Consider the following 14579-nt stretch of genomic DNA (forward strand, 5'->3'; position numbering starts at 1 on the left):
GGATTAGAATATTGAGGATGTATAAGGGGACCTAGAAATGAAATAAAAAAGAGGGTAGATTTCTGAAAAAAATTATGAAAGTATTTGTTATGGAATATGTGAATTCATAAGCTGTAACTCTGGCAGATTTTACACATTATTCCCCAAGCTACAATAACTGGGCTAATGTAGTAAAACTGTAATTTTATAGAAACATTTGCATTTAATTTAAAGCTTCCACACATCCAGTAACTATGTCAGATCATTCGGCAATGCTGGTGGAATTCCATTAGTGATAAAAGACGAAAAAAGGTAATAATAGAAGATTTGTGGTAGTAAGAGGTTACTAGCAAGGGATGAAGATTAAGCCAGCATGTATGTATATTCCACCAAAAACTGCACATGTGAAGCTTAAAAACTGTTTTGAATAAATAATCCGCTTTTAGCAGGGCATATTACATGTAGGTGGGGACTGAAATTTGATTGTAAACGATGAGGATGCTTATTCGTGTGCCTAGAAGGGAAAATGTAAGAGGGTAGATTTCTGAAGACGTTTATGAAAAAATTTATAATGGAAGACATGAATTCAGTTGTACAAATGCTGAGAGAATTTACTTATTATTCCCCTAGACGCAATAGCTGGGCTAGACTAGAGAAATTATATTTCACAGGTATATGTGGAATATGTGCATTTAACTGAGACATTTGACACACATGCAATAACTATTTCTGATCATGCTCCAATAATTAGTAAGATAAAAATGCAAGGTAATGAAAAAAAATGATACACTTGTGCTTTCACACCTACCTATTAAAAAGAAGGGAATTTAAGGAATGGGTAGTGAAAACAATTTGTTATTAAGGAAGATCGAAATACCTTCAGAATTTATAGCTTGTGAGTGGGATCAAAATGAAAATGGAGTTTAAAAACAGGGTACGCATTAGAAAGAAATAAATATGATTAAGAACTAGTAGGAATTACTTAGAGGGTCTGAAAAGGGCTATTACTGCAAATAAAGGGAATTGCAAGGAACTAGAAGAGGTGCGAATGTGAAGTGCTAAAGAGAAAATAAGGGAGTATATGGTGTGTATACATGAGTTTAGAAAGACTGCTATTAAGGAACTGTTTTTGGTAAGAACTCCAGAGCTCAAAAACTTTTAACACAATAACTTAGGCAGCAGAAGCTAGAAAGGGTTGTGGCCAAACCTGGGTTATTTTACTTGTTATAGGCACCCTGAGATTCTGTGGAGGTTTTATGGATATTTTGGAAACTTTATGAAAATTTGTGTAAAGCAGAGAAGTGTGGAAATAAAGAACAGCACAAATGCAAATGTTTATGGAAGACTTAATTATGACAAGGTTAGAGGGTAGATAAGGCTCAACAACTAACAGTTAAGATAGGAGCAGATGAGATAAAATAGTGATGTATAATTAATCTTCAGGAAAGTCTGCAGGGGCAGATTGTATTCCTGTGGAAGTTTGTAAGTTAGGATGGAAGAAAAGATGTAGAAATTTTTGTTTAACAGTATTTTAAATGGAGGGGAATTACCAGCATCTTGGAAGAAAACTATGGTTGCTGTATTACCTAAGGATGGTAAAGACTCTTCATACCTAACTTCATACAGACCCATTTCAATTTTAAACCATGATTATGAAGTGTTTGTCTACCTAAAAGAATGGCAAAGACCAAAATTGATAGGTATGGATCGCTATGTTTTTGTGGATTGGATGGAAACATTTGATAACAGTAGAACAATGATGGCATAGAGGGAAGCAAAATGTAAGAAAATACCCCTGTTGTTGGTGTCTTTTTTCGGGGAATGCATTCAACAGAGTAAGCTAGGATTTTATGAGTAGGGCAATGAAAGCATTTGCATTCCCTGATACAGTAATAAGGTTAATTTGGAGGATATGTGAAGGATTGGAGGCAAGAATTGAAGTGGGAGGGTTTCTGTCTGATAAGTTGTGTTTGAGCAGAAGGACCATACAGGGTGGTCCTCTTTCCCCTTTACTTGCATTATATTTAGATCCACTGGCAAAGAACATAAGGGACGCAGAAATGCAAGGATATAATTGGTATGGTAATCAGGAAAAATAGGCTTTATTTGCAGATGATATTATTTTGTAGCTGATAAATCCAGAAAAAGCTCATCTCAGTGTTGTATAACATTTTGAGGCAGTTTTAAGTCTTTTTTTTTAATAAAGTTAATGAAGATAAAATAAACGCTATAGCCATAAAGATTGTACCCAAACACAAATTGGTTGAGCAATATCCATATTTATGGAGACGCAATAAGATAAAGCAAGTAGGAGGATGGATTAAAAAAAGGTGTCTCTTATGGTAGCTAAGGACATGTGGGAAGTGACTGTACAAATATTGAGAAACTGGAAGCTGTTGTTTATGGCTTATGGATGTAGAAAGTAAGAAACAAGCAGTGAAATGCTTTTTGTCCCTTTAATTTTAAGTACAGGTCAGGCATATTTTTACCAAACAGAGGATAAGTTGTGGACTATAATAAAGGCTTGAAGAAATATCTCTGGGAGGTGAAGAGGGCAAGAGTTGGGTGGGATAAGTTGATCTTCCCAATAGAACAAGGTGGTTTAGAATTTCCTGATTTGAAGGGATGTTTTAGAGCTGCACAATTAAGGCTCCTCTACATAACACAAGCGAAATGGTAAGGGACGATGAAGCAGGGGGAGGGATTTTGGATGCAGATCTTTAAGGAGAATAATAACTATACAGAATATTATATTTATAAAGCATCATAAAGAATTCTAAGAGCTAAACCAATATGACAGTGGTAAAGGAGACATTGCCAATAGGGATGACTGCAAACAGTGGTATACAAATAGGCAAAATGGGTCTGGATTTTTTTGGATAAACTAGCAAAGGAACCATGTTATTGGGATCAAATAACTAAAGAGGGAAAGGTCATAGAGTAGGATGAGGTTGCAAAAAATGTTTGGACTGCAGGCTAGAAATGTTTTCCCTACCAGGAATTGATGTCTGGTATAAGCAAAGAGAATGGGATAGAGGAGTCTTGCATGAAATGCCTGCTCTGTTGGAGATTTTAATTAGTCAGCATATAAAATATTGCATGATAACTATAGGAATCAATCAGAGGATGTTAGAAAAGATTGGGAAGAGAGACTAGAAAAGCACTTTACAGTAGAACATTAGGAAGACATATATACATGACTCTCAAATAGACAACAAAGTCCAGAAGATTTAGCATCTTTGCTTACAAGTGTTTGCATAGGTGTTTTTTTTTTTAACCCCAAGCAGACTTCACAGAATTTCTTCTCAGGTAGATTGCTAATGCTGGAGGTGTGGTGGGGAAGAAAAAGGTAACTGTGAACATGTTTTGGGAGTGTAATAAGGTTGGCAGATTTTAAAAATTCCATACAGAGTACTGTGTTAGAAATACTGAGGGATCAAAAAGCTGTAACTACGGATTTTTTTTTCACCTGGGACGTAGGATCTGAATTGTCTAGAGTGAGTAAGGCATTATATGTTTAATTCTATTCACTAACAAAAAGCAATCACTACAGAATGGAAATCATAGTCTAAATCAACAGTATTTGAACTACTGAACATTATAAAAGAGTTAAAAAACTGGAAGGGATATTTAGAAAATGGAAGGAGCAAATTACATAGAAATAAATGGAGATTGTGGGAACAATGCATGTAGAATAATGTTCAGGAGGAGAAAGAGTGAGGTTTAAGAGAAGGCAATATTTCAGCATTTTTTTGTAATATTGGACTGATTATTACAAAAATAGAAAATGTGATGCACAGTATACATAATTGGAAAAAGTTAATATAATATGGTTTATGCTCTTTTCTCTTAATGTATGTTAGCCTATGTCTTGAGTGATAATTTAGTAAAGGTGTATTTAAAAAAAATTATTGTATGCCTCTGCAAAATCAATAGCTGTATTTGTTTTTTCCCCCCATTTGCAACTTGGAGTCGAGAAGTCTGCAGGTATAAACAGCTGACAATTTGAGCTTTGAAGACCCTCCACTCAGTGAATTTTACAAATTACAAAAATTATTAACAGTTAAAGGTACATTTGGGTTTGAAAGAAAGAAGATTTCAAGATGGAAATTAAGCAAAATGTCAGAGGAAAATGAAGACTGGAGTAATAATATTGATTGCTGGAGGGACTCCATTCATGGTAAAAGAGCAGTAAAAGACAATAATGGCTGATTAGTGGCAGTAAGGTATTATTAGTTGGAAGCAGGATTGTGCTGGAATGCATGTATATGCCACCAAAAATAATTTTTGTGGGGGGATAAAAAATAAGTTTTCATCAGAGAATATTATTTATAGTTGGGGAGTGGAACCTGATTTGCAGTAGAGTGGATATATCTGGAGATCTAGAATGGAAAACATAGTACAAGAAGGTAGATTTCTGAAGTAGTAGTACAAGAAGGTTTGGGAGGAAAGGTGTTAATTCGGTGGTAGGAGCACATACATAATTTTCATATTATTCCCCAAGGTATAATAACTGGACTAGACTGAATAAAAATTATATTTCACAGGAGCATGTGCATTTAATTGAAAGCTTTGAACTAATGAAATAACTATTTCAGATTATGACCAATGAAAACAAAGATAAAGATGCAGGTTAATGACGTAAAAGAAATCCCCAGTAGTGTGCTTGCATTCCCCTCAGCAAAAGTTTCATCCTGTGTCTTGGCCAACCTCTAATCACCCCAAGGCTGTCTCGTTGCCCTGCACTGTGACACCCTGCGTCAGTGGAACACTAAAGTGCTTTCAGCTACACCAGTTCCCCTCAGCAAACATTTCATCCTGTGTCTTGGCCAACCTCCAGTCACCCCAAGGCTGTCTCTTTGCCCTGCACTGTGAGACCCTGCGTCAGTGGAACACTAAAGTGCTTTCAGCTACACTAGTTCCCCTCAGCAAAAGTTTCATCCTGTGTCTTGGCCAACTTCCAATCAACCCAAGGCTGTCTCGTTGCCCTGCACTGTGAGACCTTGCATCAGTGGAACACTAAAGTGCTTTCAGCTACACTAGTTCCCCTCAGCAAAAGTTTCATCCTGTGGCTTGGCCAACCTCCAATCCAACCCAAGGCTGTCTCGTTGCCCTGCACTGTGAGACCCTGCTTCGGTAGAACACTAAAATGCTTTCAGCTACACTAGTGTATGTTAGAGTTGTATTTAATCTGCCCTCTACACTGAAGACGATTTCCCCTTTTACTGTACATGTGCACACTGCTGACCCCCCCCCCCCATTTTTCTCTTCCTATTGTGCTCCTAGGTCAGTTACTTAAAACTACTTTCTCTTGGAAAAATGCCTCTGTAATTAACTCATTCCCTCTGATACAGCTCTTTTGAGTGTGTGCCTTTAACTCCCAGTGGGTGTGGCTTAAGCCTTTAAAAATGAAGTTATCACCTTACAGTTCTAGAAAATACTCATTGAGAGAGGTCAAATATCAATACAGTTGTGTTTGCCATTACATATGCTTCAAGACAAAATATCCTGGTACCTTGTATGTAACATGGTTTTGTAATTATTAATGCAAATATGAACAATCAATATTTGACACCTAGAGGAGCAGTAGGAGTTAACTGCAGAAGACGCCTGGAGGAGCACTTGGCTGTAAGAGGCATAAAAAAAACCTGCTGTACAAAGGCACCATCTTTTGACTTAACTTTTCTGCCTTGCTTCATAGGAATCCCCAGTAGTGTGCTCGCATGTAAGCACTACTTAATATTGTTTTTGTGATTCTTATTGCTATTTTTGTGAAGTTTCACACATGGTATGTATTTTTGTCATGCATATTTGTAGTTGCTATCAGCTCTATTTGGTCTCTTGTTTTCTGGACTTGCATTTCAAGAGTGTTTTAGTTTTTTCCTTTACTCTATTTACCCTGCATATGAGTGTTTTTGTCATGCCAGTATAGAATTTTATTTATAGCGTACTGTGACTTTAAATAACAGGTAAAATGCTGCTTTATCACTAATGTGAATATTGTCACCTACTATGTTTACTTTTAGATCAGTAATCTGTTTGGCAGTTAGAGTAGAACTTATTGTAACCTCCGAGACATACAACTGTATCTGCATAACATCACTGTTATTTCTGACTGTTAGTTGGAGGATTCTAAATTGCTTGTAGCATCTTAGCAGTTACTTGTTTCAGTAGCATACCACTGTTATTCCTGACTTTTAGTGGAGGATGCTAAATTGTGTGTAGCATCGTAGTAGTTGCTATTTTCTCTTCATAACCTTATAACAATACATAATAGTGTACTGTATGTTATAATAGCTTGGTATCAACTGCAGTTACCTTTTTGTTTTTTTCTCTCTCTACTATCCTTGCATTTTGTGTTGCTCATAGAATTGTGCTGTTTCTTACAAGGAATGCTGCTTCTCCCCTGAATCCTCTATCTTAGTTAGTTGGTAGTCAGAGTGTTTTAAAACTTCAGACCTAATATTTACCTCCTTTTTCCTTTTTACTTCCAGTCCCCTCAGCAAAGGTTTCATCCTGTGTCTTGGCTACCCACCAATCAACTCAAGGCTGTCTTGTTGCCCTGCATTGTGAGTCCCTGTGTCAGTGGAACACTAAAATACTTTCAGCTACACTAGTGTATGTTAGAGTTGTATTTAATCTGTCTTCACTGTACACATGCACACTATTGGTCATCCCCCCATTTTTCTTTTCTTATTGTACTCCTAGGTCAATTACTTAAAACTACTTTCTCTTGGAAAAAGTTTTACCTATGTACCTACAGCCCATACTTAAATTGTTTTTTTTTCCCCTGTAGAAGTGGTTGTCCTTCTCACCGCACTGTACTAGATTAGTAGCATAAGATTTATAGTTATTAGGAAGATACAACACTCACTGACCTGGAATTGACTTAGCTTGGTTTTCCTGTTTTCTTTTTAGCAGCTGGCCTAGTCCAGTTTTTCTTACTCACGACCTTGTATTACTTTGTGTCTACCCCCTCCCCCACCTTGAACCTGCACAACTCCCTCCCACTCCTGCTTAATTACAGAGGTATCTTCCTTTTACTGTTCTGTCCTGACCAGCCCTATTGATAGTTTCTGCAGTCTCAAAGACTGGTGTAGCCCCACTTCTTTAAACTTGCTATGCTCGGCTCACTCCGCTCCCCTACCCTACCCCCATTTCCCACCCAGCCCACTACCTCTACATTTATTCTAACCCCAGATCACCTAACCATACTCTCCTCCAATAAAAGACCTCTCATACACACCCCTATCATATTTCTACCTTAAAAAGGTGCATAGTATCTACTTGCCACACATTCAAACTCACACCCATACTTGAACCTCAAAACCACTAAGACCCAACCACTACTCCCTCATAAAATACCATTAATCCTAGGATTTCTCTTCCTAACCCTACCTAACAAACATCACATCATTATATGCAAACACATCACTAGAAAACACATAACACTTTCTCAAACAAATATACACTCGCACATTTTCTTTCCTATTTCCTCAACATTAATCCTACACATTCAGAAGTCTCACATAACACCATCTTACCCAGGAATTCTTTAGCTCTGTGGAAAGTTGGATCACTCAGATCCAACTTATCCTAAACCCTAATAAAACCAAATTTCTACTTTTCACCCCCAACAAAACCATTTCCGCCCCTCTATCCTTAATTATCTCCTCCAAAAATGGCACTGTTATCTCGCCTTCTGACCATACCAAACGTCTAGGTGTTGAAATTGATAAAATCTACACTTCAACATCCACATTTCACAAACTATCAAAAAAGTTTATAAAAAAATGTGAACACTATATAGGCACAGGAAATCCCTCTCAAAACAAGCACAGATTACCCTAGCCAAAACACACCTCTTGTCTACCCTAATGTATACTGCTCCAATTCTTACCCAGCTTAGAAAACTTGACCTTGCCAGACTTGAATCATGTTATAATAAAATCGCCAAGTTTGCAAACAACTCCACCTTTTGAACCCACCATTGCCAGGCTCTAAGGGAACTGCAGTAGCTGGAACATGCCCAGCTACTAACCTATCACCAATTAGTCATTGCCTACAATGTGGTAACACATCCAGAAAAAAACCCAGCAGAAGGCCAACTTCTCACCCACTATAATACAAATTGTCCTCTCCGATCTTCCGACAAACCCCTCTTCAGCATCTCAAGGTCTAACAGTACTGCAGGAAAAGCACTGTTCTCCCACTCCATAGCTAGAACCTGGAATAATCTCCCTCCTGCACTGATTTCTGCCCCTACCTCTTCTCACTTTAAACTCACTTAGAACACACTTAAAGAATAAGTGGCTATGCCCATGTATTACATAAGTCCTCAAATTATTCCACTTGTATACCTCTCTTCCTAATATACTTACTGTAGTATATATTGCAGTCTAGGTATTCTCCTAATGCTGATTGAATTTGTATGCTTATTCTGTTATTAGCCATGTGTAACTATTTTCTCCTCTCTCTCTCTCTCTCTCTATATATATATATATATATAAACATATATATATATATATATATATATATATATATATAAGTCTTGTTATGTATTCTGCTGTATACTGTATTTTAACATATTGTTTGAAAATTCTCTGTATACTGTATTTTAACATATCATGTAAAATTTTACTTACTGTGGAGCTTTTCTCCCCAGGCCTCTGCTGAAAATGGACCTGTGTCCAGTCGGACCATCCTGGTTAACAAATGTAAAATACAATAAAATAAAAATAAATAAATACTTGTCCTTTCTTTCTTATCTGTTAAAGATTGAGAAATTTAAGGAAAGGGTAGTGGAAATGATTTGAGGAATGACTAAGGAAAACACAAATTTCAGAGGGGCTAGCTAGTTAGTGGGAGCAAATAAAAATGGAGTTTAAGAACATTGTAGCAATAATAGAGAAATAAATGAGAAAAAATAATAGGAATTATTTAGAGGGAGTTAGCAAAGAATAAGGTGAGTGTGACAGAGGAAGAAGAGCAACTGCAAAGTGCCAAAGGCAAAATAAGGGAGTATTTGGATAATATGCATAAGTTTAGAAAAGCTGTTGCCAAGCAACTATTTTTGATAACTCCAGAGCTCTAAAACATTTGGCACAATGACTTTAGACAACAGAAAGCAGAAAGGATTCTCACTAAAATTGTGGAGCCTATAAAAAGAAAAATAACCAGCATGCTTATAAATATATTAGAGGTCACAGACAATTTATGAAAACCTATGGGTGTTTGGAAGATGGCTCAAAATTGAAATGGGTTTATATTAAACTAAGGCTGAAGGGGGTTTACCATCTTTGGAAAATACAGCCACTACAGCTTTCTTCCAATATATTACTACCCCCCCCCCCCAACACACACAAACACACACACACACACCTTTGAAAATACTGTTAAATAAACCCTTCCAGCTCTTTACCTCCCTCACAACTTCCAGACACCCAAAGGAATATTGTCTGGTCCTAGAGACTTCTCTGTTGATTGATTATACATCACCATTTTATCTCATCGTTTCTAATCTTAGCTATTAACTGTTTAGCCTTGTCCGTTACCAGGAATGATTGATATGGATCATTGGGGTTTGTGGTTGAGAGGCAAATGTCTGACAACATTAATAGAACAATGATGATCTAGAGGAAAACAGAGTGTGAGAAAATGCAACTGTTGTTGCTGGGTCTTGATGCAGTGAAGGCATTCAATACAATCAGCTGGGATTTTATGAGTTGAATGTGCTAGGGTGGGATGCAGAAACAAGATCTTTTTGGCTGGATGGTAATGGGAGCATCAGCCACCAGATCTGGACTTGTTTTTTGCTCTTCGTTTGAAGAGATGAGGGGGTGGGGCACTACTTCATGGGACTAGCACAGAGCACTAGCTGAATCGGTAGCAACTCTGAATAACAGTCTTTAAAACACACGAATGGACAAAACACCTTTTTTATGTTTTAGTGGCTGTCATGCCTTAATAGCACTATTCTTAACTGTTACTGTTCAAACACAGTACTGTACTAGTAGCAATCCTCCACACCCTCTGTTAAATTGCATGCAATTAAGTGAACTGTCATTAAGGCATGCCAGTCATTAAAATATAAGAATAAAAATGTAGTTTGTATGCAGTGTCACAGATGGGGTGAGGATTGTTATAGGTACACTGCTACTACTACTGTTTCATGCAATTCTGCATGACAGTCAAAACATACAGTATTAAGCATGAAAAGCCTTTATTTTTATGTTCTAATGACTGTCATGCCTTACTAACTCTTCACTTAATTGCAGGCAATTAACAGTTGCACAGAGCAGTAGCATTTAAATTTAGCAGTAGTAGCAATCCCAGACCCATCTGTTAAACTTCATGGCTATTTAGTTATGACATTCATTAAAACTTGATACACTTTTTTTCACTCAGTTATTTACATTGTAATGGCTTTCATGCCAGAATACTCTGGTTTTCTGTATTGCTCATACAATAAGTCGACCTCTGCCCCTTTTTAAAGCCAAATCATTCTGGACTTATACATATTTATAGTATTTATTTGCTAACTAGGGCTTATCCAGAGACCCTGTTCAGGCAAAACCTAGGTCAGAGGCACAGACTGGTGTACAGATCAAAATGTAGCACTGGGTGATGCAGACTTAACACATATTCATAGTATAACATTGCAGAACAGTATTAAACAGTCCATTGACTGACTTAATATGGTGGGAGAATGTGCTTTACACATACTTATCGTCATAAATATCCCAGAACAGTATTGGCACATTAAAGCAAGTTAAGTTATGGTTCGTTACCCTGATGATGAGATGCATGGAGAAAATGGACTTTGTAAGTGGAAGAAGTCATTAACATGGTACAGATTAGACCTGAGAATGAAACACTGTCTTTAGATACAATATTACCCTGGATAAAAGAAAGGGACTAGCAATAAATGTATCAGATGGAACTAGTAGTGCACTTGCCAGCTATAATGCACTAAATTTGACATTTGTCGCAATGGCTAGAACTAGAAGGACAAAAGGATAGATGTGGGCTAGAGGGGTGAATCAAGGATAATTAAGAGTTGAATGCTACAAAAAAAAAGTATTGCGAAATGACTGAAGGATGATTTTACCATGTATGATGTATTATTGCACTGTATATTGTGCCTGTTCATATATATGTTAGTGTGTGCATATGCTTGCAAATGAGCAAACACTAATACTAATATATTTAGAATAAAAACAATGCAGAGAAGATTCCATTCCCTTAAATGTGTCAGTTGCATGCAAAATGCAGAAGCATATTTATTTATAGAAAACAAATTCTCTTAGAATTATTGCTGTGCAGGCCTTGATTCCCATAAATAGCTGATGTAGAATGAAATTAGACAGCCGAAAATGATTTGTTGCCTGACTGACAGCACATTTGATTGTCATGTATCTCAGTTTTTGGCTTTTTTTTTTACAATGCTCATTTGTTTATGAAGCAACATTGAGGCTGTGCACTTTAATTTGCTTTTGATGGCATTTGTTTCCATTGCTGTGACACTTTTTTTATAGCCATATTGACATTTTTTAGTGTGTATGCTGTAAAAATATTTGCATATCATCTCCCTAGGCACTGAAGACTACAGAAGTTGTTGGTGTGATTGAAGGTGGTGATATTTTAGAGGAAAGGAAGCGGTCAGCCAGAGAGACTTCCAAGAGGCCAGTTGGTGGCTTTCTGCTGGATTGCTTACAGGAAGACTGCATGGACAGAGAACTTCGCTTGACACTGATTTCATCAGTTACCGCAGAGCTGCCTGAGGAGAAGCCCAGGTATTTTGCAGCTGCTGTACTGGAAGTACTGTTATCACCTTTCAAAAATAGAGTTCTGAAACATATGTCCTAGAAAATGCTAGTTCTGTTTATGTACTTGTTTGCCAAGTCTTGTTATGAGTCTCATCCTAGGATATGTTGTAATGTCATGTTTAGTCGTGACACACAGCAAGCAGTATGAGTGTATCAATGCGGAACTTAAGAAATGTACTGGATAGAAATTATAATAATCTCTTTAACCGTGACTGTGTCATGACTCCATTTTTCCCTACTTTCTTGTTGAATTTACTTGCACATCCTTTTTGATATCAGCACAGTTGCCTAGCTTTCTGTTTGTCTCATTATTTCAGTTTGTGTGCTAAGAATACTCAGCAGGGTAAAAAAAAAACATATTGTCATAGGTACTGGGAGAGATGCTTCACAACTACAACAGATAAAATATGTAATAATACAGGTGTGTATAAAAATTCTGATTGGTACAATGTACAGAAATAATAATGGAAAATACAGGTAACAAAAAGGAAGTGGTACAACTTGCATTAGAAGTATAATGACATATATTACTGTTAAGAATAGAGAGACTAAGTAAATGCTGCAACAAACAAACAATAGATTCAAAAAACAAATTCTTGTTGCGGCAGCCTGGAAGGAAAAGTTGGAATACCAAAATGGAAAAAGCAAATTCCTTTAATAAATCCAACAAAGTTAAGCACTTTTGTTTCTTGAAATAGAAACTTCTTCAGAACTAGCCATCTCATTCACTCTAAACGTTACAGTCACTAAACAACCAATACCAAAACAGCTTGAATTAAGACAATAATTAAGATATAAATTAAAGAAACATGTATATAAAAAAGATCATCCTAAAAACTATTAAACTTCCATATTTTTCAATTTTAATAAACAATTAATAGACACTGCATCATTATTCCCCAGCCAGTTAGTAGCATTTAAAAGAAGTTACCACTTAAGTTCACATTTATTTAAATGTTCCCCGGTAACATAGCCCCTCAAATTATCCTTAACTTGTTCCATCACTATAAATCTCCGATTAAGTGGCATCAGCTGTTGCCCACCCATCTTGATTTAATAGCGCACTCTTATCTTCTTTGACAATCATGTCTGACTGCCACAGGCTTTCTCTCAATCATTGCAATCATCTGTTTGCTATATGTCCTCATTTCCTCTTGCCTTCTTCCTATCTCTTCCAAATCTTTTTCACAAAATCATATTCTGCTTTTCTGCACATCTGCTCAGATTGCAGTAATTTCTTCTATTTGCCTTCTCTAAAGTTGGAGCTACTTTGGCTCCTGCTCTGATGTCATAATTTCTTTGTTTGTCCCATAGTCTGCATCCTACCACGTATCTTAGGCACTTCATCTCTATTGCCTGTAGATTCCACAACTGTTCTGCCTTCAGGTTTTTGTGTTATACTGAAATACTGGTCACACCTCTGTTTTTTTACACCTTACTTTTCAACTTCTTTGTCATTCTTCTGCAATACACTACACCTGACACTCAGTGCCATTTGGCTGCAGCCCCTCTGATTTTAGCTTTCTCATTTAGACTTTCTCCTCAACTACCCCTCTCAGATACCTAAAGCTGTTACCTGTTCCACTTCTTTCCCCTTTTAGCTCAGTTTTCAGCTTCTCCTGATTTTCTCCATTTGTTGCCATAACAACTGTCTAGTTTTCACTCAGTTTCATCCCATGTGCCTGTAGTTTTGTGTTCCATTCTATCATTTACTGAAGTTCCTGATAAAGAATATACTTGTAATGCCACATAGTCTACATACAGCAGCTTTGTTGATGTGTCGCCTCTGACGTGTGTGTGTGTGGGGGGGGGGGGATTTGGGGTAGGTTCCACTATAAGTGTCTAATAGTAATGAGCTGAAATAGATTACTATGGCCATTATCTGTGTTTTTATTTGTTTGATCACAGTCAAGCATCCAAGATGAACAGAATAAAATGGCTGTTGGCAGTTAGCATATATCTACTCTAGCAAATGGAAGTGTTTTTCGATCTGGGTTCTCAGCATGACCTGGATCCTTTTATAGCACCAGTCTCTGCCATTTTGGATTGTTTGGCAGATATTTTTAATCGTGGAGTTAGTTTCTCTACTGTTAAGGTCCAATTAGCGGCGATTTCCAATTTCCATATGGGTGTAAATTCATCCTCGTTAGCTTCATCTAAACTTTGTAAGGTCTTCCTGAAAAGTACCTTTCTTCTTAGGCCTCTAGTTAAGGACCTCATACCCCCTTGGGACATTATCTTCCTTCTGCAAGGCTTTGGTTTCTCCCCTTTCTGAACCAGCTGCCTTGGTCAATTAGAAATTTTTGTCATGGAAGACTGCCTTTCTGGTGGCATTTACCTCTGACAAGAGGGTTTCTGAGCTTCAAGCATTATCTATTAAGACTCCTTACCTAGTTTTCCATAAAGACAGAGTGTCCTTGCAGACCAATCCATCTTGCTTGCTGAAGGTGGCTTCAGAATCCAATATTAACCAGGTCATTAATTTTGCAGTCTTCTTTCCAAATTTCCAAAATAAAGGGGAGTACAAATTGCACTTAACTAGACGTGCAAAGGCAGCTGTATTTCTACTTGCATAGAACCAAAAGCTTTTGTAAATCAGATAAGCTTTTTGTGTCTTTTTCTAAGCCCTATTTGGGAAAGCCTGTCTCTAAGGTTACCATTGCTCATTGGATTTCAGACTGTATTTCTCTGGCCTATCGAGCCAAAGGTTTGCATTCCACCAGATCACTCTCTATTCCGCGACCTTTTGGTCTAGGGTTTCTCTTGATATCT

General features: G+C 37.1%; 1 protein-coding gene across 1 annotated transcript in view; it reads left to right on the forward strand.

Annotated features, from left to right (window-relative positions):
- QTRT2 (queuine tRNA-ribosyltransferase accessory subunit 2) overlaps nucleotides 1-14579 on the forward strand; it is an 837401-nt gene that overhangs the window by 493802 nt on the left and 329020 nt on the right. The window contains exon 6 of the mRNA XM_044073156.1: nucleotides 11575-11774. Within this exon, the coding sequence (XP_043929091.1) occupies nucleotides 11575-11774 (200 nt within the window). The remainder of the gene's footprint in view (nucleotides 1-11574; nucleotides 11775-14579) is intronic.

Source organism: Protopterus annectens, chromosome 5.part1 (genome assembly GCF_019279795.1).
Source record: "Protopterus annectens isolate FY-2018-M chromosome 5.part1, PAN1.0, whole genome shotgun sequence".
Classification (NCBI taxonomy): domain Eukaryota; kingdom Metazoa; phylum Chordata; order Ceratodontiformes; family Protopteridae; genus Protopterus; species Protopterus annectens.